The 26,939-nt window shown below is 40.2% G+C and overlaps 1 protein-coding gene across 1 annotated transcript in view; it reads right to left on the reverse strand.

Moving 5' to 3' along the window:
- The window catches only part of ANKFN1 (ankyrin repeat and fibronectin type III domain containing 1), a 156,141-nt gene that overhangs the window by 12,300 nt on the left and 116,902 nt on the right, over positions 1–26,939 (reverse strand). Inside the window, exons 13-17 of the mRNA XM_035026784.1 lie at positions 25,089–25,255; positions 22,309–22,459; positions 20,609–20,777; positions 10,878–11,044; positions 3,828–4,041 (exon numbers count right to left, since the gene is read on the reverse strand). Of these exons, the coding sequence (XP_034882675.1) occupies positions 3,828–4,041; positions 10,878–11,044; positions 20,609–20,777; positions 22,309–22,459; positions 25,089–25,255 (868 nt within the window). The remainder of the gene's footprint in view (positions 1–3,827; positions 4,042–10,877; positions 11,045–20,608; positions 20,778–22,308; positions 22,460–25,088; positions 25,256–26,939) is intronic.

Genomic DNA, 26,939 nt, shown 5'->3' on the forward strand with positions numbered 1-26,939 from the left:
AGGGCTACGAAGGTGGAAGGAGAATTGAAGAGTTGGTTGTAGACTTATGTAAATTGCGGAACAACAGAGGGAATATCTATCCCGCCTTTAAAAAAAATGCCCTTTCAACCCTAGACCTCTCTAGCTACTGCCCTCCCTCATTCTTCTCTTTCACCGCCAAGATTCTGAAGAGTGTATCCTTACCGGTTCCCTTCCTTTACCTCCCATTTACTCCCTGATCTACTTCTGTTTGGTTTCTATCTCCTTCCCCTCACAAACTGCTATCATCCAGATTACAAATGACTTCCTTGTTGAAAAGAAAACAAACAAAAAACCCAATAGAAACTTTTCAGTTTTATTTAACTTCTCACCATCATTTGACCTGCTTTAATTTCTGTGACACTATTCTCTTGTTTTTTATCTTCTCCTTCTGATTGTTGTTTCTTGGTCTAAGAAGTCTTGCTGTCCATTCCACAGGGATCTTTCCAGACTCTCCTCTCCTTACTCTAACTTCTCTCTCTAGGGAATCCCAAGCATATTTGTAGCTATATCATTCATACATCAGTAATTCTTAAATCCATATTATTAGTCCAGTTTTGTTTCCTGAGCTCCAGACCCCATAATCCTTTTTCTCTCTTGAGTGTTTCTTTTTGTGTGGAATGTCCTAAACTAATTTAAATTCAACATGCCCAACCACCCAAGCTTGTTTCTCCTCTGGTCTAACCTTTTTTTGGTAAATGGCATCATGATATTCAAAGACACTTAAGCCAGAAAACTTGGTATCCCTCTGTTACTAGCTTCGTAGTTGATCTCCCTGCTTCCAATATTGTCCCACGGTGGTCTCTTCATACAACAGCCAGATTTGATTTTAAAGAGTAATTCAGATCATACCAGTCCTTGCTTAAAAGTTTCCAATAGCTTTCCATCACAAGTAGAATAAAATCCAAACTACTTACCTTGGCCCTGCCTGATCTAGCCCCTGCCTTTCTCTCTACCCTCTCTCTCACCACTGGCCCCTTTATTCGCTCTGCTCCAGTGACTTTGGCTTTCTTTTCATCCCTCACCCACTTCAGGGCCTATTGCTGTTTTATTGCCTGGAATATTCCAACTCCAGATCTTTGCATTACTGGCTCCTTTTTCTGTGGTTGGTTCAAATGTAACCTTCACAGATAGGTCTCTGCTCATCATCCTAGTGAATTCAGCATTCTCCCCGCTCATCTTGATTCCTGTTTTATAATATACGTTGGAATTTTCACTATATGAAATTATCTTGTTTATGTTTTCATTGTTACTTTTTCTAGAATGTAAGCTCTATGGAAGTGGAAATTTTGTTTTATCACTATATCCCTGTTACTTCAAGGAGTACCTGGAACACAGTGGATAACCAATAAATATATATATATATTTTAATGAAAAGAGAAAAAGGCTGAACAGTGTCTTTGGATCCTGAGTTCAACCAGACTGCTTACAGTTCCCTGAACTACAATGCAGTTGCACACTTTGCTTCCTTTGCCTATAATACTCTCCCCTTTCCTCTTTTTTTGGCTCAACTCCTGCTTATTCTTTAGTACTTTGTCACCCCCTCCAGGAAGCTCTCTTTGATCTCACGAACCTATGGTTAAACATCCAGAAGACTCCATTAGCACCATATACATATCCTCATCGTAGCACATATGTAATTACCATGACATTTTGTGTCATGGCAGGGATGGTATTTTATTCGAATGCCCAGCTCAGTGGGAATCTACAAAAATACACTTGAGAAATTCTACTCAAAGGATTCTTTAAAAAAAGTGTTTGGTAGGTCATAGAATAGTAATGTAAATTAGCTGTCTCTCAAGTTCTTCCATTTGCCAAGTGTTGGTTTTTAGACATTGAGGTTTGTAAAATATAGGAGCATATATAAACTTACTTACAGAAAAGGTTCATATCTCCACTACAGTTTTCTTTTCTTTTTTTAAAAGATTTTATTTACTTATTTGAGAGAGAGAGAAAGAGAGAGCATGAGTGGGGGTGAGGGTAGGGGAGCGGGTGATGGGCAGAGGGAGAGGGAGAAGCAGGCTAGCAGGCTCCAGGGAGCCTGTTGCGAGGCCCCATCCCAGGACTCCGAGATTATGACCTGAGCCAAAGGCAGACATTTAACTGACTGAGCCACCCAGGCGCCACCCACTAAAGTTTTCTATAAGAGTAATAACACTAAATATGATACCTACAATTTATTGTCCATTATATGCCATGTATCTCTGACATACACTGTCTTAACCACAAGTAACTTTTAAAGGTGTAGATATTAATTTTATTTTCTGTACATGGAAGCTGAGACTCAAATGTAGTAAGCTGTTCAAGCTCATATGAGTAGTAAAAGAGAGCTGTGATTTTTTTTTGTTTTTTGTTTTTTTGTGGGTTTTGTTTTGTTTTGTTTTTCACTATAGGAAACAAACTGAGGGTTGCTGGAGGGGAGGTGGGTGTGGGTGTGGGCTAACTAGGTGATGGGCATTAAGGAGGGTATGTGATATGACGAGCACTGGGTGTTATATGCAACTGATGAATTATTGAACACTGCATCTGAAACTAATGATGTACTATATGTTGGCTAACTGAATTTAAATAATAGTAATAACAAAAACAAAAGCTGTGATTTGAATCCAGGTCTCTGATTTCTTAGTCCGACATCTTTCTGCTACACCATGCTGCCCCCTATGGGACAAGCCCATATTTCAGAGCTGTTTATTAAAAATATTAATTATTATTAATGTAAAGCCTACAGAATTGGAGCTCTTACAAGCTATAGAATCAAGAAAGATGCTTTGAATGCCGTTAATTTAATTGGCTAGAAAATGGCACTAGTCTCAACGTGTCCTTGGCAAGAGCATTATATTGCCTTTGAGTAGTATGCTTTCTCTCTGTTTCTAAGCCAAAAAGTCCTTTGTAGAAATCTGTGTTAACCGAGCCATGTTTTTGTTCTTAGCACTTCCATGTAAACTCAAACTCAATTCCCAAGAGTAGAGGTGATGTGCTGGGCATCTCCACAGCTTATCTGTAAGTTGTCTCCTGCTTGTTATATCCATGATGAGGCCAACCTACTCATTTAGCCTCAGGGTCAGGATGCTAGTTTATCCAAGGTTTTTTTTTAAAGATTTTTATTTATTTAACACAGAGAGAGCACAAGTAGGCAGAGCAGCAGACAGAGGGAGAGGGAGAAGCAGGCTCTCCGCCGAGCAGGGAGCCCGATGCGGGGCTCGATCCCAGGACCCTGGGATCATGACCTGAGCCAAAGGCAGCCGCTTAACGACTGAGCCACCCAGGCGCCCCTATCCAAGGTTTCTTGCTTTCCCATTTTTCACCCCAGGACAGTGGTGCTATGTTGGGTGAGAAGTTTGCCCTGAATTCGTACCCAGGCTAGGATCTGCTTTCTGCCTCTTTCCTGTTAGTCTGCCTCTTTCCTGTCAGTCTCTATTTACTAGAGACTGGGCCTGTTCTCCTTCCTTACTTGGTTTTGGTCAGATTCCCTTGGCTTACTTGGCCCTCGCTTGGCACTCCATCAGTCCCCATTCTGCATTTCTGAAGCCCCCTCATTGCTCTCTGTCCTTTTGTATCTTGGAAACTCAGGCTAGAACTGGACTAAAGATTCTCCAATCCTAGATGGAGTTGATCTCAGGTTATTGCTCTAATTTCCTGTCCCTCTGCTGTTCTGATTTTATTCCCTCTATGCTTTTAGACTCTTACCATTATGCATTATTTCCTCTTGCTTGCTGTGAACAGTGCCTCAGCATAGAAGAGCTTCATCAGTGGAGACAGGACCAAGAATCTGGTGACTGAAACATAGATCTTTAGATCTTATTGCTTACCACTCACTGCCTTTCTTCTGTGCATCTCTGGGGATGGGGATGGGGATGGAAGACAGTCTATATGTGATGATGTAGAGTTGATCTTCTTGAGGTTCTGCTCATCTGAAGGGTCTATCAGCTTTGTGATGGGTAAGCCACAAACTGGTTGTTTGTATCTTGCATACTGTAGAGCATCCATGATCCATCTCATTTCACGCCAAACTTCATCTATTTGCTTTGGAATGAAATGATAAAAGACTTTAAGTTTATCAAACAGGTATTGAAAATGGTTAAGTTTACCTGAGAGTCCAAGATGATACATTTTCCACTGTACTGGTTTTGAGTAAAATATTTTCAACATAAGCTTGCTAAGCCAGAAAATACCTCTTCTTATAATCTCTTGTGCCTTGTGTATTTTTACCTGAGAGGCTATATCATTTAGTGCAAATAGTGGAAGACCTGAATTCCAGCTGCCCCCCCACCCTTTTAGCTCTGTAATAACCTTTGGCATGTCACTTGGCCTCTTTGAGCCTCAGTTTGTGAATGTGGACAAAACCCTCCCCTTTTATACCTCACAGGCCTCCTATGATGATTGGGTGAAATGCTGAATTTGACAGTGCTTTGTAAAACTGCAGGGTACATTTCTCACGCATATGAAGTGTAACTGATTCTCAGCATAAAATGAAATATTCCTCATTAGGATATTGTGAGGCAGAGATATGATAAAGTCTAAATTTCAGAATACTTGAAGAAAGAAATGTAACTTTAGTTCTTCTATGTGAACTTGAAAAGCAAAGCATTACTGGAATATTTTGCTAAGCAGAGATTCTTGGACCTATTTTAATAGAAAAGAGATAACTTTATATATTAAAGTTTTTACTTTCTTACATATAAAATAAGTGCTTCTAAAGTACAAAATAGCTTAATAGCTTATTCCTAAGTAATTAAAATAACCTTAAATATTTAGGGTACCTCATTCTATATTGTTATCATTTTGGTTTCTGGGTTACCGAAGTGATTTTAACAATATTTTCATTATAAAGTGCAATAGTCATTTCTCTGAAGTGTATTAGTGTAAAAGTCACTCATATTTTTGTGTCTACCTCTGTGGATGACAGATATTCTCCCAGATCTTACTAGATACTGGCCATTAACTTGCTGGTTTTTCTGACTCTCCAAGGAGGGGCTGTTAGTTATACTGTATTTTTTTTCATGGGACCCTGGAGCTTGTGATAGGCTTTGCATCTAATTTCACTTGGCGGCTTCAGCAAGCCATTAACTTCTTTGGGACCATTTTACTCAACTGTAAAAAGAGGAGGTTGGATTAGATGATGTCTAAGGTTCCTTTCAGTTCTGACACTTTATGATTTATATTTGAAGAACATTTGGAAAGTTGGTGGCATTCAGCTTCCAGGTAGAAGGTGTCCATTGTATGAATACTGCAAGGTTAAAGTCTGATTATAGAAGTTTTAAAGATAAAGGACTGCCCAGTGTTCTATTTTGTTTTCAAAACACCTTCTTTGGGCCTTAATCTGTACTTAATAGTAGTCTTTAAAGAATGGTCACAAACAAACACAGAGTAGAGTCTGAAACTGTGACAGTCTGCCATGTTCGGAGTGACACGCAAGCTAGAGTGAACTAGTGTGGTCAAGAGCCATTTTCCATTGCTTTCTAGTTCTGGATTTGGCAGAGTATTCAGGGCTGGTAATAAAAGCATCTGATTGAGCTTTAGCCTTTATTAGACAGTGAGTTGGGCAGGACATTCAACAGTGGGCAGGTTGTGAGGATGCACTGAGTACTGTAGAGGGAGAAATCTGAAGTTCAGGGGGTAAAGCCAAAGTGGGAATCCCAGAGGAGACTCAGGCAAGTTTTTTTGATGGGATGCTCTCTCAGCTGGCTTTTACTGGTCCTACCTCATGTAGCACTCTGGTCTCAAAGTTATTTTAAAGGCACTACATGACTGTGGACAGCTTTTAGAGTGCTTTCCAAGGACAGGGATTGTGCTTTTCTTTCTTGCGCTCTTGCCTGTGCCAAGAGTAGCTACTCAGTAATGATTGCTTAGCGAATGAATGGATGGATGGATGGTTACCTAATTCTTTCGATCTCTACCCTCCCACAGAGTTATTGTGAGTATTAATGTGAGTAGCTGAGTGCACTATATAAACAAACATTGTTATAAAGTTTTCAGTTGTTACAGTGAAATCATGATTATTGTATGAGGCTGAATGTGGCCTCCCCAGATATGTCCATGTCCTAATTGCTGGAACTTGTGAATATTTTTTTTAAGGATGTTTATTTATTTAGTTATTTAAGAGAGAGTAAGAGCAAGAGAGCTCACAGAGGGAGAGGGAGAAGCAGACTCGCCGCTGAGCAGGGAGAGCCTGAGGCGGGGCTCGATCCCAGGGCCCCGAGATCATGACCCGAGCCACGTGCAGACGCTTAAGTGATTGAGCCCCCCGGGTGCCCTGGAACTTGTGAATATTGCCGTATATGATAAATGAGTAAATATTACCTTGTCTGGCAAAAGATGTGATTAAGTTAAGGATTTTGAGAAGGAAGTTTATCTTGGATTATTTGGGTGGACCCTAATTCAATAACAGATGTCCTCATAAAGACATTCTTATAAGAGAGGCAGAGGGAGACCGGCAGACAGAAGAGAAGGCAGTGTGACCACAGAGGCAGAGATCGAAGTGATGTGGCCACAAGTCAAGGAATGCCAGCAGCCACCAGAAACTGGCAGAAGCAGAGAGCAGATTTTCCCCTGGAGCCTCCAGAGGGAGTATGGCCTGACCAATACTTGATTGCAGATTTTCAGTCCCCAGAACTGTGAAAGAATACATTTCTTGTTGTTTTAAGTCACCCAGTTTGTGGTAATTTGTTTCAGCAGCCCTAAGAAACCAATACAATTGTTAATAATAATCTACTTAATTCTCTTTGGATAAGATTATTTCAGCCTTACTGCTGAGGATGGACAGTGAGATTTAGTGTATACATTTTAAAATTATGTGTATAAACAATGTTTACTTCTTATTTTTTCTCTGTGATGAAGTGAAGAAGTATTAGCTGAATAAAAGTTTAAAACATTTGTACAGGGAGGCCTGTGGACTGAGTTTAACAGACTTAGCTAAAGGGATGCCCGGGGGGTTCAGTCAGTTAAGCAGCTGCCTTTGGCTCGGGCCATGATCCCAGGGTCCTGGGATTGAGTCCCACGTTGGGCTCCTTGATCAGCAGGGAGCCTGCTTCTCCCTCTCTCTCCCTCTGCTTGTGCTCTCTGTCAAATAAATGAAATCTTTAAAAAAAAACAAAAACAAAACCAAAACAGACTTAGCTAAGTAGCCCTAAAAAAAGTACAATTTTCACCCATTTTACCTTATACTGTTGATCTAAAAATAACTGACAACATAATCCCCCTGATTTTAAGGTCCAAATTCAGCTTCTAAAGACTTGCTGACACGTTTTTAAAAAGAAAGACCATGAACTCCCTAGGTCTGTTGGTTGAAAGTTCTGTATCCATTTCTCACCCTGCCCTTTAAAATTTTTGGTTTTCATCCCATAAATTACACTCTTTCTCTGTACTCAGGCAAGATAATATTTTTATTAAAATGTAAAGGTGATTGGTTTTCTCACAGCACAGTTACAAGGTGCTTGAGGGGATGATAGATTGGCTATATTTAATGAGCTGTGTTTCTATTACAGCTTAGGAGCATTTGAAGCATTACAGTATATAAATTATAGCCTAATTGCCCTTTAGGCTTTAGCAGCTCAAAATATGCCAAGCTCCAAGTCTCTACACTTTGACATTTCTGCTGTGTGTGCTGTCTATAAAACCTGTATACCTTATCTATGATTTTCTACACCTCCCCTGGTCCAGGCCCTCCCTTATTCTGGCTGCACTCCTTGGCTTCTTTTCCTCACTGTATTTACATAGACTCCCTTGCTCTTTACAATGTTTGGTTTGTGTAGTGACTTCAACACTGTCTTAGATCTGGAATCATACAAATGCTCTCACGGCTGGCGGTTGCCTCTGCAGGTTATGGTGTGTGGTGGGCTGAGCTGTGAATGCCAAGGGGTGAGTGGCTGCAGCTGGTTTTCATTCTGAGTGAGAGAGAGATTGAGAAGCCCAACACAGATAAGGGGAGAAATGATATTGCATTATCTCTAGTCAGTGAAGTTATTTATCCATGTTGGATGGAGCAAAGCAGTCCACTGAAGGCTGTGGGTACAGGGAGATGGTCAGGGTTTACCCAGCTAAGAAGTGATTTTTTGAACCCTTTGGGAATTGGCTTTTATCCAAGTCTATGTGTACCTGGCTGGCTGGAAGGAGAGTATGTAGAAGGGGCTCTCAAGTTACCTGCTTTGGGAGACCAGAGCAGGCTGGAACTTTGAGGAATTGCTGGGCTGGCTTGCCTTTATCCAGCCCACTTAATGGTGTGATGAAAGGGAAGAGAGAAAAAGGCAGTGGAGCCCTAGGCTAGGTAAAAAAGAAGGGAGGGGGCAAGGAGTAAGAATGGGAGTAAGGGAGTAAGAATGGAGCCAGGAACTCCTGAGGGGTATGAGACTGAAAAAGACTGAAGAAAGTCAGCTTTCTCACTGGATGGCCATACTGGATTCAGGGGAAGGCCTAAGTGGAATAAAGCAGAAACAGAACCTAAGGCATGGTTAGAGAAGTGCTTCTCTAAAAATTATTTATGGATGTTAAAGATGTCATGAAATATTAGAGCCACCCAGGTCCTTCAAAGTCATCTAGTCCAAACCTTTCATTTTATATATGAGAAAATTGGGGCCCTGGAGGTCAAATGAATTGTCCATTACTCCAAGGTCTGTCAATAGAACTCAGGACTAAAAATGTATGCTGATTGATTTCTCATCATTGTTCTCTTTCTAATGCTCCAACTGCCCATTATATTGGGTACAAAAGATAAGCCAGTCTTTCATATTCTCTTGCCTCATTTTTCCCTTTCCCACCCCTTCCCCATATCGACGTTCCACTTTTACCAGAAATGAAATAAGTGCCGTGAATGTCTGAATTTTTAAATACCACATTCTCAGGTCAAGAGAGCAATTAATTTCTTAAGAGGTTTATTTCTTTAGTCTGAGAGATCATCTAAGATGTCTCATTTACAGAGTGGGAGAAGTAGGGTAAGATTTGTTTGCTCACTACTTTGCAGGTATATTATAATATCTTCTTCCTGAGTACTAAGTAAATTCCATATCTTATATATCCATGTTTCAGAGCGTTTTTCCTCCTTATTAATGAATGAATAAATGAATACATAATTTACTGCATATTTACTATGTGCAGGCAGTTGTTGAATTCTCAGTAACACTATGAGCTAGTAGTACTATTACCTTCCCTATTTTACAGGTTAGGAGGTTGGGATTTATTTTATTTTTATTTTTTTTAAAGATTTTATTTATTTGTCAGAGAGAGAGAGAGCACAAGGAGGGGGAGCGGCAGGCTCCCCATTGAGCAAGGAGCCCAACGCAGGACTCAATTGCAGGATGCCGGGATGCCTGAGCCGAAGGCAGACGCTTAACTGACTGAGCCACCCAGGCATCCCAGGAGGTTGGGATTAAGAGAAATTTATATGCTCAAAGCTCAAAGCATTCCTTGCCTAGATGATTGTAATAGCTTCATCTTTGATTTCCCTGCTTTTGGTCTTCTCTTTAAATCCAGGAATGATATGCAAATTATCTAGTGAATGTAGCCAATGAGAATGAGTGCTTACTATAAACAACCAGTATGGCCATACCACTGCAAAGGACTATCCCCCAGCTTGAATCTATGCGAAATAGCTATGAGGGGCTATAACTTACTTTCTTTAAGACTTTGGCCAGGTCCCTATTGCCTACAGAATAAAGTACAAATTTCTTACCATAGCCTTTAATAAAGCCCTTGTGATCTGATCTCATTGCTACTTTCATTCTTGCCTGCTTTCTCACTACCTTCACTTAATTTATGCCCCAACCAATCTTGACTACTCATCATTCCCCAAATACGGACTGTTTTTCTGCTCTTTCTGCCTTATCTGTTTATACTTTTTCTTTGAATGCCCCCCAATCTATTTTTCCTTACTATATAGTCTAATTTATCCCTCTGTGCCGAGCTTGGATATCAGTTACATCCTCTATGGCAACTTTTCTTATACCCACATATGTAAGTAAATTTTTACTCCTTTGTGTTGACACAAATTTTTTTTTTTTGGGGGGGTACTTCTCTTTTGGCACCTAACTCATTTTACAAATAGTATTTATACACATTTCTTGTCTATCCTACTGGATTTTAAACTCTTTATGGTCAGGGACTGTATCTAATTCAACTTTGTACGTCTCTTTCAGTGCCTGACATCTGGGTATTCAACAAATGTTTACCAAATTGAAGTGAATATATACCATAGTGATATTTATCATGGGCTATTGCTGTTATATTCATTTTGTGAGTTGGGTAATACAGGCAGAAAGATCATAAGATTTGTCCAAGGGACTGAGAGGCAATTTCAGATGATATCCAAATTGTCTTGATGACTAGTCAGTGCCCCTGTCACAAGAATCTGAGGTGCCATCTTAAGGCTTTTCTAGATAAGACCATAGATAGGGAACACATTTTCCAGCCCCTGTAGCCACACATTAAAATGTCAGCTCTGCCAGAAAGGAGTCTAAAACATGAGGACTCTTAAGTCCAACTGGATTTGGGTTAACATAACTCTGGGATATTGAGTTAATTAATACAACTTTTCTTTCTGTTAGAATTATCAGTGGGCTACCAGGTAATAATAGATTACTAGTTCTTCTGGCAGGGATTTTTCTCTCCAATATGGGAAGCCACTGCTACCTACCATAGTGACTGATACAAGTCTTAGTAATGCTGTGATTTATATGTAGCTTTTTCTTAAGCCTTTGTTTAAAAACTCATGTCTTCCTGACCTCCACATTTTAACCAAATCAACAGGCTACTTGCATGCTGTGGTATTTCAGTAAACCCAGATTGCTTTTCTTTCTCATGCTTGTTTCTCATCCCCTCCACTCTATCCCTTCTTCCTTCATTCTACCTCAGAAGAAACAAACTATTACCTGAATGTAATCTAAAACTTGCTGGTGTCTTTGTTTGGCAGCTGCAACCTCGCTGTCTGAGATCGCTTCCCTCAGGGACTGTTGGGTATTCAGAGAATCCAGCTCCACCACAGCAGAAAGGCGGCAATACAGACTAATAAATTTCTCCCTGTAGCTGCAAAAATGAACTGGAAAATGGACAAGCAAAATAAAACATGTTAAGATCTGGTATCAAAATAGAGAAATTCATACCTCAGAGAAAACAAGTTGAATGAAAACATGATTTATTAATCCTATCAGTGGAAAATATTAAGCCATAAATAAATTATAAATGTGCTCTTTAGGGGCCAGTTGTCTGGCTTTAGTCAGACAGTATTCCCTTTTAAGGTTTACCAAGTCCTGGTAAGGTATGGGGAAGTGGGCTTGGCTCAAGCTGCAGTTATGTTCAGCTCCTAAAGTTGAGGCTGTGTGTGTGTGTGTATATATATATATATATATATATATAGTGAGAAAAAAAAATATATGTATATATATATATATATATAGTGAGAAAATAAGTTTGCTTATCACTTTAAGAAAAAAGTCAAGTAGCAGTTTGAAACCTAGTTTTGGTTTCCATGTCTGATTTCCAGTGTGTATCTTACGTGCTTCTTTTCAAGGCCAGAAATCCCAGAAGATACAAGACATACTTTTCTCGGGATGTCTTTTGTCTGGCTGGAAAACTTCCCTCAGGACCTGGTAGGATGGGTTTTGATCCTTGTCCTGCCTCTCTGCTCCTCAGCTGCTCTGGAAGGATGATGGAGCTGATACCTCAACGGACCATTTTTGTCTTTGGCAGACTTGGCCTTCCTCTCTCAAAAGATAATGGGCCGGAGGCCAGAGGGAATAGTCTAACCTTCTTCTGTGTCATGGAGGACGGAGAGAGGAGTGTGGGACTCAGCCTCATGCAGGTACTCAGAGGTGATCAGATTTTCTGTACTTCTCTATCTGGCTCTGATCACTTAGCTAAAACATCAGATTCCAGTGGGATGAGGAAAGCATCCTGAATCGGACTAGTGTAGTACCAGTCTCTTCCTGGCCATTGTTAAATTTGCAGACTCACTTTCCAGGAACCTCATTTACTCTGTGTGTCTCTAACTATATCAGTGTGTTCCATGCTTTGGAAACAGGGCTCTTGTAACTCCACAAGTCTGTGGAAACATTTTTATTCTGGCCTCTTTAGTGAAGAATTCTAGGAAGAATATCTAATTACTGCCCTCAGGCCTCTTTGCTGTTGATTCCTGAGACCCAGAAACGGCTATTTAGGGAAGCTAAAACCACACTGCCTCAAAATGGGGCATCTTGTTATCTCTACACCTCAGTGAGGATGCCCTACTTCTGTGCATATTGAGAGATTTCTGGGCACCCTACAAGTCCCGTCTTAACCACTGCCTACTTCCTTGCTTCATTTTCTCTTAGCTAAGATGAATCTGTGGTGTGGGTAAGGGTAACCTCCATTTGTGTTTCCTCATATGGAAATGGAAGAGAAGAATGGGGTGAGGGCTTCTGTGGCTCATCCTTATTTCAGTTGTGCATCATTTCAAGGAGATGTTTCTCAATTCTAGGATTGATTTTTCTCTCTGGTGTCAGATCTATCCTTCCACTTCCTCTACTCTAGCACTTCTTTGCCTGACACACAGAAGAACTGATTTCATGTAGCCTCTCAGTAAACAACAACTATGGAGCTCCTCCCAAACCATCTACTTTGCATGCTATTTCCCTGCTTAAAGACCTCTACAGAGCTCCTTCTTGACTTCAGGACAAAGTCAAACCTCTTATCACCAGAAGGAAAGTGTCTTGTGAATTTGAATATATCTTAAATCATGCAACCACCCTTCACCCTCCACTCAAATTAATTCTAAGCTTTGGTCAGGCTGAACTTACTACAAGTCCTGTTACACTTCCATGCTTTTACACATGCCTTTTTCTAGTCCTCAAACACCCGTGTCTACCAGTATCTTTAGGTCATACCATTTTCTTCAGGTGAGCTGCTTCTGATACTCGAAGTTTCAGTCTCAGTGCCTCCTTCTCAGCAAATCTTCACTCACACCTCTTCCTCTGCAGCCCAGTCACTTTTGCTCTTTTGTGCTCTTAGAGCACTTGTTTCTAAATGTATCAAGACACTTACCCTGCTTTACCGGAATTATGTGTTTACTTGACTGCCTTGGTATTAGGTTGTGATTTCTCTGAGGGCAGAACCATGTCTATTTTTATTTCCTAAAAACCTGGAACATTATAGCTTCTCAATTAATGTTTATTGAACATCTCAATTAATGAAAAAAAATGCATGCCCTGGTCTGAAGAGGCCAGACCCTTCCTCCAAAGTCTCCTCTTTCCCTCCATCCTCTCTTTTCTCTCTGTGCTCTTGGTTTTCCTGTTTTGAAAGGTGTATTTCAGGTCTGTGATATTTACTGGCAGCTCTACAGGAAAGAGTCACCATTACTTTGTAGCTTACTCTTGACCCTTGTAACTCCCTGAATGTGTCTTTATGCCTTTCAAGGAGGGATTATATCCTGTTAGCACTTGACAGATGTCCTCTCTTTGCTGGAGAGTGAGGAGAGTGAAGTGTCTCATAGTCTGCCTTTCCAAACCAAGTTGGGGGGGTGGGGAAGAAAAGAAAGAAAAAAATCAGCTTTTTCCCTTCTTTCTAAAATATGAAGATAGGGAGATTAGGAAGAGGCACTAAAGAATTTCTTTAAAAGAAACACTATCATTCCCATCTGAATTCTAAAACGCCAGGGTGTCCACAACTTTCTCTTGTTGTGTCTCCTTGTGGTAGACGCCTTGGATCAGTGGGTGGTCTCAGAGCGCCCACACTCCCCCCCCCCTTGCCACTCACCACAGTGAGCTATAAGGACCTTTCAACTACAACGCTTCACTTTCCCGCGCTAGTGGTTTTTATCCAGAGCCTTTAATGTTACTTTAACAAATGTTACTTTAACATAGTCTTTTGTGGTTTAGCAATGATACATTTGGTAGCCATCACAGAGGAGGGGAGGACAGACTGGAAGCTTCTAATTTTTTTTTCTAATGTGAATCACATGCATTTAACAGACAAAATGGTATAAGGGTACAACAATGCATTATCTGGACCATATGATTTGTTAGTAATTTTACACAAAGGCTAATTTTCTGCGGTATTTTTTCTCCCTCTCTTTTCTATAGGAGATAGTGACAGACTAAAATGCATTTGACACCAACACTAGAAGTTGGATTAGGAGTAGAGTAGAAAGTATTTGGGTTTAGGTATCAGACAGAATTGGGTTTGAATCCTAGTTCTGCCAGTTACTACCTGTGTGGCACTGGGCATATAACCTCTGGGAGACTCAATTTTCCCACATCTAAGATGGATAGTAATGCCTACTTAGGATTAAAACGTATCATATATATACGTGCCCAGCACAGCATGTGGCATATACCAGAAACAAAATGAAAAACTTTTTCACACCTTTACCCTAACCCCTCAGAAAGAATGAGGCATTCAGAGTTAGAAAATTGGAACAGGGTTGAGATTAGAATATTCTTCCTAAGGTCTTTACATTAATAAAATCCTAATCAGTCTGGGTCATGGAGCCTAGTTTGGCAGCTAAAAATATCAATAAGATTACCCCCTGTGGTCAGTTTAGTTCCAGGATTCTTTGCCAATGTGTCAGAAGGAACCTGGGCACAAGATGCCCCTCTAAAGATTCCTGGTAGTGAATGAGTTGACAGTTGGAATTCAGAAGTGGTATCCTAAATCATGAAAAATGGGCCTTAGGAATGAGGGTTGAGACTGTGCCATTTCTTGTAAGCCTGTGGCCTGGATTCCATTAGGCTCAATGCCTGGATATCCCACAGGCACCTCAAAACTCATCATTTGTCAAACTGAACTCATCATTTCTCGCCTCCCCCCAAACCTGTTCTTTCCCTCATCTTTCCTATTTTGGTAGATGGCAACATTATCCATCTCAGCACCCTATTCAGACTCCCTGGCTCCTCCATCTTGCTCTTCAACCACATTAAATCAGTCACAAAGTTCTATTGATTTTTAACTCCTCAGTTCCTCTTGCTTCTACTTTCTCTTCTACACCCCTACTGTGGCAGTCTTGGTTCCAGTTCTTATCACTGCCACCTGGACCACTCTCTCAGCTGTCTCATTGCGTCTAGTCTCAGCAACCCCCACTTTGGCTCTCCTGCAGTCCATCTTCCATAGAGCTGCTAAAACCCACTAAGACCATATTATTCCTTTTAAACAAATCTTTTCATGACTCCCCATTGCCTACATGATAAAGTCTAGCCTCTTTAGGATGGCATAGGTAGCCCTTTGTGATTCTGACCTTTTTAATTTTTAGTTTCATCTCCTATCACTCTTCTCAGATGCCATAAGCATCTGTCACAATGAGCTACTAGGAGTGTATTTAATTGGGCTGCATTTCCTCAGGTCTCCTAGCTTTTGTGCATGATGCTCCTTCTGCTTAAAATGATTTTCCTTTTTAGCTCTGCCTTTTCTTTCCTTTTCTGAATGTTTCTTTCTAATTCAAGATCTAGCTCAAATATTTTCTCTTTAAGGAAGAATTAGATGTCTTTCCTTTGAAATTCAGCAGCCTACCTATTACAGCAGGGCTTTCATTATATTGGGACTTTTGGTATAGATTTCTCTATCTTCTACTGGATTCTAGGCTTCTGGTGGGCATATTATGTCTTATTAACATCTGTATGTCCAGCCCCAGGACAGTACTTGGCATACAGTGGCAACTCAGCAAATGTTTGTTGAATGAAATATGCAGCCAAGCACTTAAGTATGAAATATATACCAGGCTTCAAACTGTTTTAAAAAAATACCCCAGTTTTATAATCTCTCTAGTCCAATCAGTATGAATCATAGAACCAAGGAAATCAATAAAATCAACTTCTTATCATAGGCCCGCTGTCAATTGTGACTCCCCATAGGATCAGGAAGGGCAACCTCTCCAGTGCAAGCTAGGCAAATCCTCAAGAGGCCACATCACTGGACAGAGTTTCTAAAGGCTCATGGTACTGCTTTTCTTTTTGTTCCTGGGAACAGTTTAAATAGTGACCCTTGTTGGTTCCCAGGCATGTGCTTGATTACTACGGCAGTGGAGTGCTATCCTGCTCCTATCCAAAGGATGGGTTAGGGGGAGTGTCAGCCCTCAGGCTGTGGAGGGGGCATGGGTTTGAAATGTACCACTTTACCTCAGCTCAACCCTGCTCACGGAGATCTCCCATCTATATGACAGTCCTCCTTTCCCCTACAGTAATCCGGTGAGGGAATAGCCTATGGGTTTGCCCCAGCCAACTCTTTACTCCAGGAGACAGAAGGCTAAGCTCCTTTATCGTTTTGTCCTTGCTGGATCTATGAAGTGCTGGAATAGGCACAGATGCAGTTTTCCGTAGCTGGTTAGCAAGTTATTTATGATCACAGGCCACTGGCAGGAACGTGGTCAGTTTGCCAAATCTCAAATCATTTCACTGGGACAGGGATGACTTGTACAAGTCAAACTGAAATAATAGTGTAAATTTTTATAATTGACATGTTCCCATAATTTGCACCTTTTCAGGTATCATTAAAATTCCTGTGTTCTTATCATTTTCTGAGTTCTGATTGAATTTCCAGTAATGTTCTCTTTCTCAGAAATGCTTAGTATATCTGTTGACCTTTTACTATGGACCTATCTATGGAAGGCAGAAGTCCCTACTTACAAAACAAACAAGTAAAAATTGCTTAGGATCTTTCTTGAGGGGCTTAGACCCATTATAGTAAGTCCTTTGAAGTTCCTATAGAAATTGTTATTAAATGCTTCGTGGGCTGAAGTCTAATGGAAGAAGTATGGTAATCAGTACACTAATCTACTTCTTGGAAAGCTCTGATAAGGTAGAGTCTGTCATGATTCTTCCTAAGGCCCAGCAATCTTAAAAATTGTTGCTGGTGGTGCTGAAGTATAATAATTATGCTAGAGTGTACTAATTTCCTGCTACTGGCAACATTTCCTCCTGATCTCTAGAAAAGACTAACAAAATTGTGTATGTCGGTGGAACCATGCCCAATCAGGTGATCTTTTCTGGAAACTTACATGGTTCTCATTAATCAGTTGCATCACCTATAATATGATAATGAAGGAGGACTAGGAGAATATGAAGGTATATGTTATTCTAGGAAAAAACATCTTAAAGTCAGGAACTATTGAGACCCAGGCTTTGATCTATGGCTTGGCTTTCATAGATGAAGGATAATATCTGATAGTCTTATATAGCTTTTAGTATTAAGAAGAGGTAAGACAGGTCAAAGAGACAGGCACTGTTGGGTTCTATTACTATAACTACATACCTATTTTGTAAGTTCCTAAAATGTCATTTTCTCTGTGTTCTAGGCAGTATTACTTCAAGTGTGGACCATGGATTGATAGCACAGTATCAGCTGAGAGCTTGTTAGAAAAGCAAATTCAATCCCAGACCTACTGACTCTGCATCTCTGGGGTGGGGCTCCAGGATTCTCTTTTAGCATGCTCGCCAAGTGATTCTTAATGCACATTAAAGTTTGGGAAGCAGTGTTTTAGGGCATCATATCCTAAAGTGTGTTTTCTTAGTAAGTGCCACACCAAAAATGCTTCCACTGATGGTCAAATGAATTTAGAAAATGCTGGGTTAAACAAAGTTAAGCTTTTTAGTTTTTATTTTTTTCATGGGGGGTACCAGATTTTGTAGACCTTCTAATATGTTACTCTACTGCTCAAAATTCTCTATTGGACTCCCAACACGCTTAAAGTAGAATCCAAAGTCCTTATCACAGCCTCTGAGGCCCTGCATGATTCCTATCTTTGTTGCTCTTGCTTACTACACTTCACCTACACTGATTTTTTTAGCCAAGCACACTCTTGCTTTAAAGCCTTTGCACTTGTTATTCCCAATGCAGGGAAATCTCAGGTCTCTGCTTACATGTTTTTTCTTTAGAGAGACATCCCAGGTCATCCTATACAAAATTGTAGCTCCTGTCACTTCACTCCAGTCCCTTACCCTAATTTATTTTTCATCACAGCGCTCACTACTGTCTGACATTTACAGTATTCTTTGTTGATTGGTTTGCTGTTTGTCTCCCTCACGAGAATGTAAGCTTCATGGATCTGTTCACTGCAGATCCTTTAGTACCTGGACTAGTGCCCAACACAGTGTAGGTTACTTAATAAATATTTATTGAATTAATGAACAAATGAGTGGAGAGAGGAAATTGAAGAATAGAGAGTAACAATAGTAGGACAAAGTACGGCTGCCCAGGAAAAGTGTGTTAGCCTCCCGGAAAGCAGGATAGAGAGGACACTTGCAGGGATTGTCCTCCAGGGTCTTAGGAGTCATACACTATTATGAATGATCCCAAATCTTTGATTGTTACCATGAAGACCACTGAGATATGGGAAAATGAACGTCATGTATTTTTGTCTGTAATCATGGAACAGTAATGACCATTTCACACAGAATGGACTCCCAGTTAGCTCTCCAATGAAGTATTTTCCTTAGTTCTTTTCCCTATCAATTATCTATCCCTGGGAAATCATTCACGTTCATGGCTTCAGCCGTTATTAATAGACACTGGCCAAATTTCTGTGTTTACTACCCAGCCTTCTCTCCTGTATTTCTACTGTCAAATGGACATGTCTACTTGGATGTTGAATTTGCACCTTCAGATTCAAGATAGAGCTAAAAGCATCATCTTCTTCCCTAAGCCATATTCCTCTCTGATTTTCTTACTTTTGGTAATGGCAGCAATATCCTCACAGTCTTTGAGGCTTAAAACTATGGGAGTACTGTAGAAGTCTCTAGACTTCACCTTTTCTTATTCAAACAGTTGCTCAATCTTGTATATTACTCCCAATGTTTCTTATATCTGTATTTGTTTCCTTTTTGGGGGTTTTGTTTCTGTCCTAATACTGGACTATTATAAACACCCCTGAACAATCCCCCCAGCCGTGCTCTCAATCCATCTGAAACAGATTCCTCAGCCTGATTCTTAAGATACTGCCCAGTATGGCCACGACTTGTCCAGACCTCTTTATGTCCAGTGTTTCCTCACATCCTTTCTCTGATCTAGCCAAACTGGACCATTTATTCTTTTTCCAACTCTTTCTGAGATCTTTTGTTCCATGTCTTCACTCATTCTTCTCCCACTGACAAGAAAGCTTTTCTCATTGTCCATGTTTATTAGTATCCTGTCCATTCTTTAACACCGACATCAAATACCCTCTCCTCCAAGGTGGCTTTCTGATACTTTCTTTGAGAAAAAATGTGTTTTATTTTTTCGATATCACTTATGATTTTGGCATATCCTACCTCATTTAATAATAATTTGTATCCTTATTTTACTGCTACCACTGTACTGAAAGCCCCTTGCAGACAGGGCCTTTGTCTTACTCATCTCTGAATCTCCACAGTAGGTATCTAATATATATTTATTGACTTGAAATGAAATACCATGACCCAAACTATATTTTGTAATAGCAATGCAGTCATATCATGGACTAATAATGTTCTTTGGATGGAGAACTCACTGGATGGGGATATTCACATCCAGGCCTCTTGGGAGTGGTATGCCAGTGTTATTAATCATTTGACACAGAAAAGGTGCAGAAAGGTTAAGTGATTGTCACCTTCACACAATAGAGGACCCAGAACTCTCAAGTCCTAGTCTGCAAGTCTGATTCAGGCTTCTCTTAATAACTCTTCCTCCTCTGGAAAATAATAATTGCTATTGTTCAGTTTTTTCGGCATCTGAACTGCTCGGAGCGAGGGAAACTGAAAGGCTTAATCTATTTATCCTCAAGGGATAAATTCAGATTCAGATGCCCAGGTCTCAAAATGGCAGTTGCCTTTTCTGCTTCTAAATCTGGTGTCTGGGGAGCAATCTTAAGAGAGTCTGCCTCCATTCCACCCATCCAGCACTCAACCTCCCACAAATCTTAAAATTCATTTGAACTGATGGAAGTCCTGCTAATTGCCTCTTATTGGCCTGTTATAAGATGAAGCATGGGGAAGAGACAAAGCCTCCCTATTCACATTCTCAGTGGGCAGCAGGGGTCTCTGCAAAAATAGAGGAACTGGGGCCTAGGCTATTCAGTTTTGAAAGTCAGGACAAGATCTTCCACCATTCAGAATCCCACATTATAATCCCACATTATAATCACAATATTGCATCCTGGGAGACCCTGTCAGTTTTCTCAAATGGTCTGCTAGAAATTTAGCCTGTTTAATATTACAGTCTATTTAATAAATCAATACTACTCATTGACTTTTTTTCCCTCCAGAGTGATACACACTTAACGTTTTAATTTCACTATTTTTTTTTTTCCCCATTTGGAGGTGAGAGAGAGAGTGAGAGAGAGAAAGAGAGAGAAGGGGCAGTGCTTTTCATGAAAATACTAGTTCTTGTATTCATGTTTTAAGAAAGCAAAGGGAAGGCAAGTACTGCAGCCTGATAACTGAACACTCTGTTTAGAATTCCCTCCTCTCCACTGGACCTTAGCTAAGTTTCAATAATTATTGCTCAGGCACATAGTCTTGGAGCTTTGCTTTCTCTCAGACTTGTACACAGTTCTAGGAAGGGTTGTTGCCAAAGCCATCATGTGATTTATTGACCCTCCACTGGGACAAGGGGGAACAGATATAACTTTGTGATTTTATTATAAGGAGGCTGGGTTAATATTTCTAGGTGAAACAAGCTACTATACCAAGTTCAAACATCTGAAGAGGGAGGTTAAGAAACCCTGAGTGTGGGGTGTAAGGATTATTCTGTCCTGGGGCTGTACAGACGTCGTCTGAGGCAGGGAGCAGGAGAAGAAAGGACACATTGTGACCCATTTCCAACACCTCCTGTGTGTAGAGGCGGAAGTTCCTTGCCTGCAGAGGGACACGCGCGGAGGAAAAATAGGAGAGTTACAACATGGCACTTACATAAACAACACCAAACTGGCATAAAACATCTAACAAAATTACACGACTTCAAGCTTGGAATTTTTATACAACATAAATATTAGGGTTCAGCCCATTTAATAATGCTATATAAAATCAAGATTTAAGGCAGTAATGTTCCATATAAACTCTGAAAACAACATTTATGCTTCTTATAAAAGCAGAAAATGATTGCATTCTGTGGGTTTTTCAAAATGATGAATATAATTACATGAAGCAACAAAAATGGATTGAATTAAAAATCTACTAGTTTCAATTTAAGTTGGTTAAGGGGGAAAAATGTAGTTTCTGGCCAAGGACTGAAAAAATTTTACAAGTATCCAAAAAAAAAAATGTTGTATGCACTCTTAGGCAGTTAGGCAGCCCTCTCCCAACATGTGTATGTAGCCCAAGAGTCACCAGTGAAATATGAGCTTCTTCAAACCTGCTCAGCTCAAGAAACCCTTTAATAGTATCTACTGTCACAAGTAGAGCTGGTGTGTTTTTTTCTCCTCCTGAGTACATGGCCACCCCTGGAATAATCCAGTTGCTCCCCTAGTTGCCTTTATGGCATCTTGTGCAATTTGTTCTTCATCAGTGTTGGCTGTTTTGGACTAACCTTGCCGTGCTGACTTATAATCCAAGCAGTACCCCAATGGAAGAACACTCTTGGAGTCTCTCATCTATGTCCCTGTGTCCATGAGTCACGGGCCAATTCTGGGTGATAGGCTTCCTGTTTTATAGGCTAAACTTGGTTGATTCTGTGTGTGTGTGTGTGCGTGTGCGTGTGTGCCTGCACACATACGTGTGTGCTGGGTATGGGGAAATGGTGAACTAGGCCAAAAAGAAAAAAAAGAGAAAAGAATTCAGCCTAATGCTACATCATGTTAACTTACTAGACAGAGCCTAATAAACTTTTACTATTCTCTTCTGTGCCAACAGTTTTTCCTGAAGTTGCTTATTAGTAGAGGTTGGATTTGCACATTTTGATTTAGATAAGACAATAACTTTGACGGTAAATTCTCTATCTGTGAAAAGATAGCGTGGCATAACCTTGGCATTGCTATAGGTTATAGTACCACTAGTCTGCTCTTCTTAGATAAAACATTTGTATGTCTAACTAAATGTGTACTTATCATTTATTCTCCTTGGGACTTGTGCTATCCTGAAGTTGAGACTTGGTGTCTTTTCAAGGTGGGCTGGCCAGTGATTTTTCCTTGCTTGGCCAGACCACAGTAAAGCCGGGTCCAGGAGCTGTGGAAGAGGTCAATATGCAGGAGATAGAGAAAAGGGGCAGAAGTGCAGTCTGTGTCCACTTGTAGGCGTCAAATTCAAAGTGTGCAGCATGTGCAAAGTGGTATTTAAATCAATGAAAATGAACTCATATATCTATTTTTTTTTTTTTTTACCTCTTAAGTTTTATACACAATGCAGTTTCCATTAGCCATAAAAAGAAGATAAAAATGGTAAAGACTAGTACCTGGTGTAGAGGTATATTGATCTGCTTAAGGAGAGCTTTCACTGCCATCTGGAGCTCGTAGAAGAACAATTGCATGGGGCAGTCAGAAGTATGATCCACACTTTCCATAGATTCAGAGCCAGAAAGCTTTTGGACCCATTCCCACTCCTCTCTGTATGTTGAGTCAAGTTAAAATTAGAAATATAACAAAAGTTCAGAACACAGCTCAGAACATTTTTAATGTATATGTCCAGAACCTGGATAACCAATTTTTGGTGGTTAAAACTCAATACAATTCATGAAATTTGAACTTTTTGCCACCCAAATGGAGTTTAAAATGAGCTTTTGCTAATTTAAACTTAGTTCACCTACCAAACCACATATACCTCAGAACAGCAGGTCTAATTTGTATCAGTTAGTTTCTGAGATTGGAGCTTTGAAATATTTGGTAATAATTTCCTGACTATCTTCATTTTTCTTTCCCTGAAGATCCTCTGTAAATTCTAAGACCCTACATTTTACCACAGGGGCATCTGCTGGTTAATTCAGCAGTTGGGTAACCACAGGACTCTGGTCCAACTCAGGCAACAAACCACATGGCACATTTCAACCCTGGCCTGTTGTAATCATGGGGACTATTTTGGCTTCTTACCCCTTCCAAGAGCTTGAGGAGAATCACGAACAGGAACACCAGACAATTCCAATAAAAGGAACCAGGGGACACACATCACTGTTTCTATCCTCCTTTCAAACCAGTCATCTGTGTTTTTATTCTGCGTGCTTTGTAATCCTTCCTAATGAACTTTTCCAAATGTCATGCAGAAGGGAGGAGAAAAGAATGATGGTGGAGAAAACACATCTGGTTTGTCCCCCAAAGGCCGCTTTTCAAAAGGAGCTTGAAAAGATCAAGGTAAATGCCTCCTGGGAACATTGTTTCCACAGGTATGCTAGCGCAAGTCTCTAAACACATTCATTTGGCCCAGTTTTTCCTTTCTCTAACTCTACAGGGAGCAGCAATATGCTCTCAGGAGCAGGCTAGAGAGGGAAGGAAAGCCCTCCTCTCTGGGCACGGAAAGAGAGGAGGTGCTAACATATGTTCCCACCAGTGTGAAAACCCTCTGAGGGCTCTCCCCAGTGGGCTATACCAGCCTGGTGCGTCAGAAAATGAAATTGATTGTGACATGAGCTTTTCATCAGAAAACAATCTCTTTTAACCAAGTACCCTCTTAGAAAAGTTTTTGTGTTCAAGACACCTGTTTCCTTTCAATTCCCACACTGGAAAACACTGTGGAAAATCTACCCTATTGTCCCACTAAGAGAAACAAAATAAAAATTAAATCCTACTTCAATCTGGTATGCGGTTGGCTTCACAAATAATTGAAATCTTTGAGAACCTGCTTGAGAGTTATTTCTTTTCTCCCATCACTGATATTGAACTAAACGAGGGGGTTCTGACTAGCACAAGCTTTCACAAAACCTAACGGAGCACATTGCTAAAATAGCATCTGTAATAGAATTAGAGAATAAATTACCAGTAGGAATACCATGAAACATCTACCACTAACTAAGAAGTTTAGTCTATAAGGATGAGGGAGATGGAACTGGCAAGAGTGAAGGCTACTGGAATCTTTTGTAAAAATGAAACCTGGATCCTTGTCAAGGGGAAATTAGTTGGCATAACCACTAAAAGATAGTGTCTAAACCTTTAAGACACAAATCTAGAAAATGGATGAAAGTAACCATTGCTGAGTCAACCCACAAATGAGCCATGTAACCTCTTGGAAAGGATTGATAAGATAACCAAAGTTCCCGTAGAAGTGACCACCAGATGGCAGACTTAAGGCCTGGGTGTAGTTGATTGGTGAAAAATGAGAATATGGCAGCTAGTGAGTTCTTTGAAGAGTCCATCATCATTTCCTTTGTTGTCATCAAATAGTATTTAATAAACAATACACTATAGTTAATAAGCTCTTGCCACTTTATGGACCAAATTTTAAATGACCAAATTAGAATTCTTTTTGGTTAAGCAAATCCATAGGTATAACTAAAATCTGGGGATCTAATTTGTACTCTGAAGCCTCATGAAGTCTGGAGAGTTCTTTTTCTTATCTATTCTGTCCTTTTTTTCAGGTTGAGCACAATTCAGTTCATTATAGTAGGCTTTCAGAGGCCTGCTAGAGGGCTGGTTGTAAATCTGAGCCAGATTACCAAGATTGGGCAACTTTCCCAAAGCTAACAGGGTAATTCACCATAATGCCAAACCATAGTGCAGTTTCCAGAAGCACAGGCCTTGTTACTTTTTTTTTTTTTTAGAGAACTATAAAGAGTACAGGAAACATACAAAGTCCTCAGGCCAGAGGGTTAGGGGTGGGGAGAATGAGGATAGGGGGATTCTTTAAGGGGAAATCAATTGCTCTACCAGAACCCATTTCCACAAGTGATACTTTTTAAAAAAATGACTTACTAAGTTGTGAAGAAAAGATACTGGAAATAGAATGTTGAAAGAAAAGGGCATTTATTCATTAACCAGTTGAGTATCGGTGGTTGCACCATGAATACCACAGAGAGGAAAGTGAAAGGAGTGTGCCCCTCCTCCATGGGTTCATTCCTTCCACCAACGACCACCACAAACCCTCCTTATCCTGACATTAAAATGCAGCTAAGCCTCTGCCCCGGTGTGCTGGCACCTGGGGACATCTCACCACGGAAACTACACCATGTCAGTTTCCTTCTGACATATCAAACCCATCATTTGAGCCATTGTTTCATCAGAAGGAAAATCCGGACTTCTCACAACTTACTTGGAAATGTTATTATTTTCACGGATCTTCACGTGGCAGAGAATGTTGGGCAACTTTTGGGTAACTAGAACTTTGATCTGATCCACAGAGCTACACAGCTTTAGGTAACCCAGATACAATCCAGGAGAGAGACGCTGATGACTCCTTTTGTGATAAGAGAGAATATCCTGTAGGGTGAAGAACAAAACAACACATACAACACCTTGAAAAGGTAATCTGAAAACCTTTTCTTTTCTTAGGTGCACTGTGTCATAAATTAAAGGAGCTGTCGCTAAGCAATTAGGTGAGAAGCCTTGGATACTACCATGAATGCTGGGGACATGTTGGCTTACCTTTAGGAGAATTATCATCCAAGTCAACTAATCAGTCATTAATATAGCCTGCATGCATCCTATTTCCCTCAGTTTTTGGATCCGGGGTAGGTATGTGGGTGTGACTGGGAATGGGAAACTAGAAAACTAGAATTTATAATTTCTGTCCTTGCAGGGCTTATTGTTTAGCTGCAGGGAAACAAATTTGCAAGTGTAAAAGCTGACAAAGCAGTATAGGAAGCCTCATTATTTCAGAATAGTTGGTACCTAGGAAAGGTCTTATTATTAAATGACATCATGACTTGGTTGATTCTTTATCCTGAAAAATGAAATAAAAAGTAATAGCAGATTTATTTATATCATTAACACTTAAGTTGTAGTTATTCATTAATTCTGAGGATGAAGAAAGAAGTATTGATTCCTTTTTTTTTTTTTTTTGGCTTAGTTTTCTTAGACTAAATTGTATGATAGTTGAAATGCTATTCCTCACATTTAACTTTCACAACATGATCATGAAGAGGATATTTTTGCAAGAGTATTTGAAATCTTCATATTTTTTCCCTGGCTTTTAAAAAATGTTGATATTCAGGTCATTCTCATAAGGTTCTTATTCATTTTGTGTTCTTCAATTGTTAACTGGCCTACCGTTGCTAGATTCTTTTTTTTTTTTTTTAAAGATTTTTTATTTATTTATTTGAGAGAGAATGAGAGAGAGCACATGAGAGGGGGGAGGGTCAGAGGGAGAAGCAGACTCCCTGCCGAGCAGGGAACCCGATGTGGGACTCGATCCCGGGACTCCAGGATCATGACCCGAGCCGAAGGCAGTCGCTTAACCAACTGAGCCACCCAGGTGCCCGCCGTTGCTAGATTCTTAATTGTCAGTAGCTTTGCCTGTGATTTGATTAGGTCTCCACATCATCTTCATCAGCTTCACGAAATTCTGTATCTTTTATAAGATTTTAAAATTTGTCTTGTAATAGATTTGCCTTGAATTTGCGTTGTATTTTCACATCATAATATTCCATGGGCAGCACAGACTGAATGAAGTTGTTGGTGCAACAGGAAGTGCCAGTCTAGTTAAGCACAGAGGGATGTTTGAGTGGAGTCTTGTTTTATATGTGGTCAGCTCTCTAGTTGTGACTTTTGCTTCCCTATATAACTGCAGGAACTCAGACAGTGAATACTTAGAAATATGTATCAGTAGGTAAGATGTTTTTAAACCTTTGGGCAGTGGGAGAATTGGAAACACAGAGTTAGGAGTGATGAACCAAGGAAGAATTCCTGTAGGCCAGAGTGTAGCCTGGTTTTCCAAGGGAGTGAAAAGAAGAAACCAACCCTACCATGAAATGCAGGGAAAATTAAAAGGAAGAGAAAATCAAACATTTAAACTTGTACAGAGTTCTATATGGAACAGAGAGGTATGAAGCCTTCCTTGACCTGTATACTCTGAAGGAGTGATCCCTCCTTTATAGAATTCACCATCTGCAACATCTAACATATACTGTTGTGAATTATCTCCTCTGTCCCACCCTTTCTCAAA

This window comes from Mirounga leonina, unplaced genomic scaffold (assembly GCF_011800145.1).
Source record: "Mirounga leonina isolate KUSES-001 unplaced genomic scaffold, KU_Mleo_1.0 Mir_200, whole genome shotgun sequence".
In the NCBI taxonomy this organism is placed as follows: domain Eukaryota; kingdom Metazoa; phylum Chordata; class Mammalia; order Carnivora; family Phocidae; genus Mirounga; species Mirounga leonina.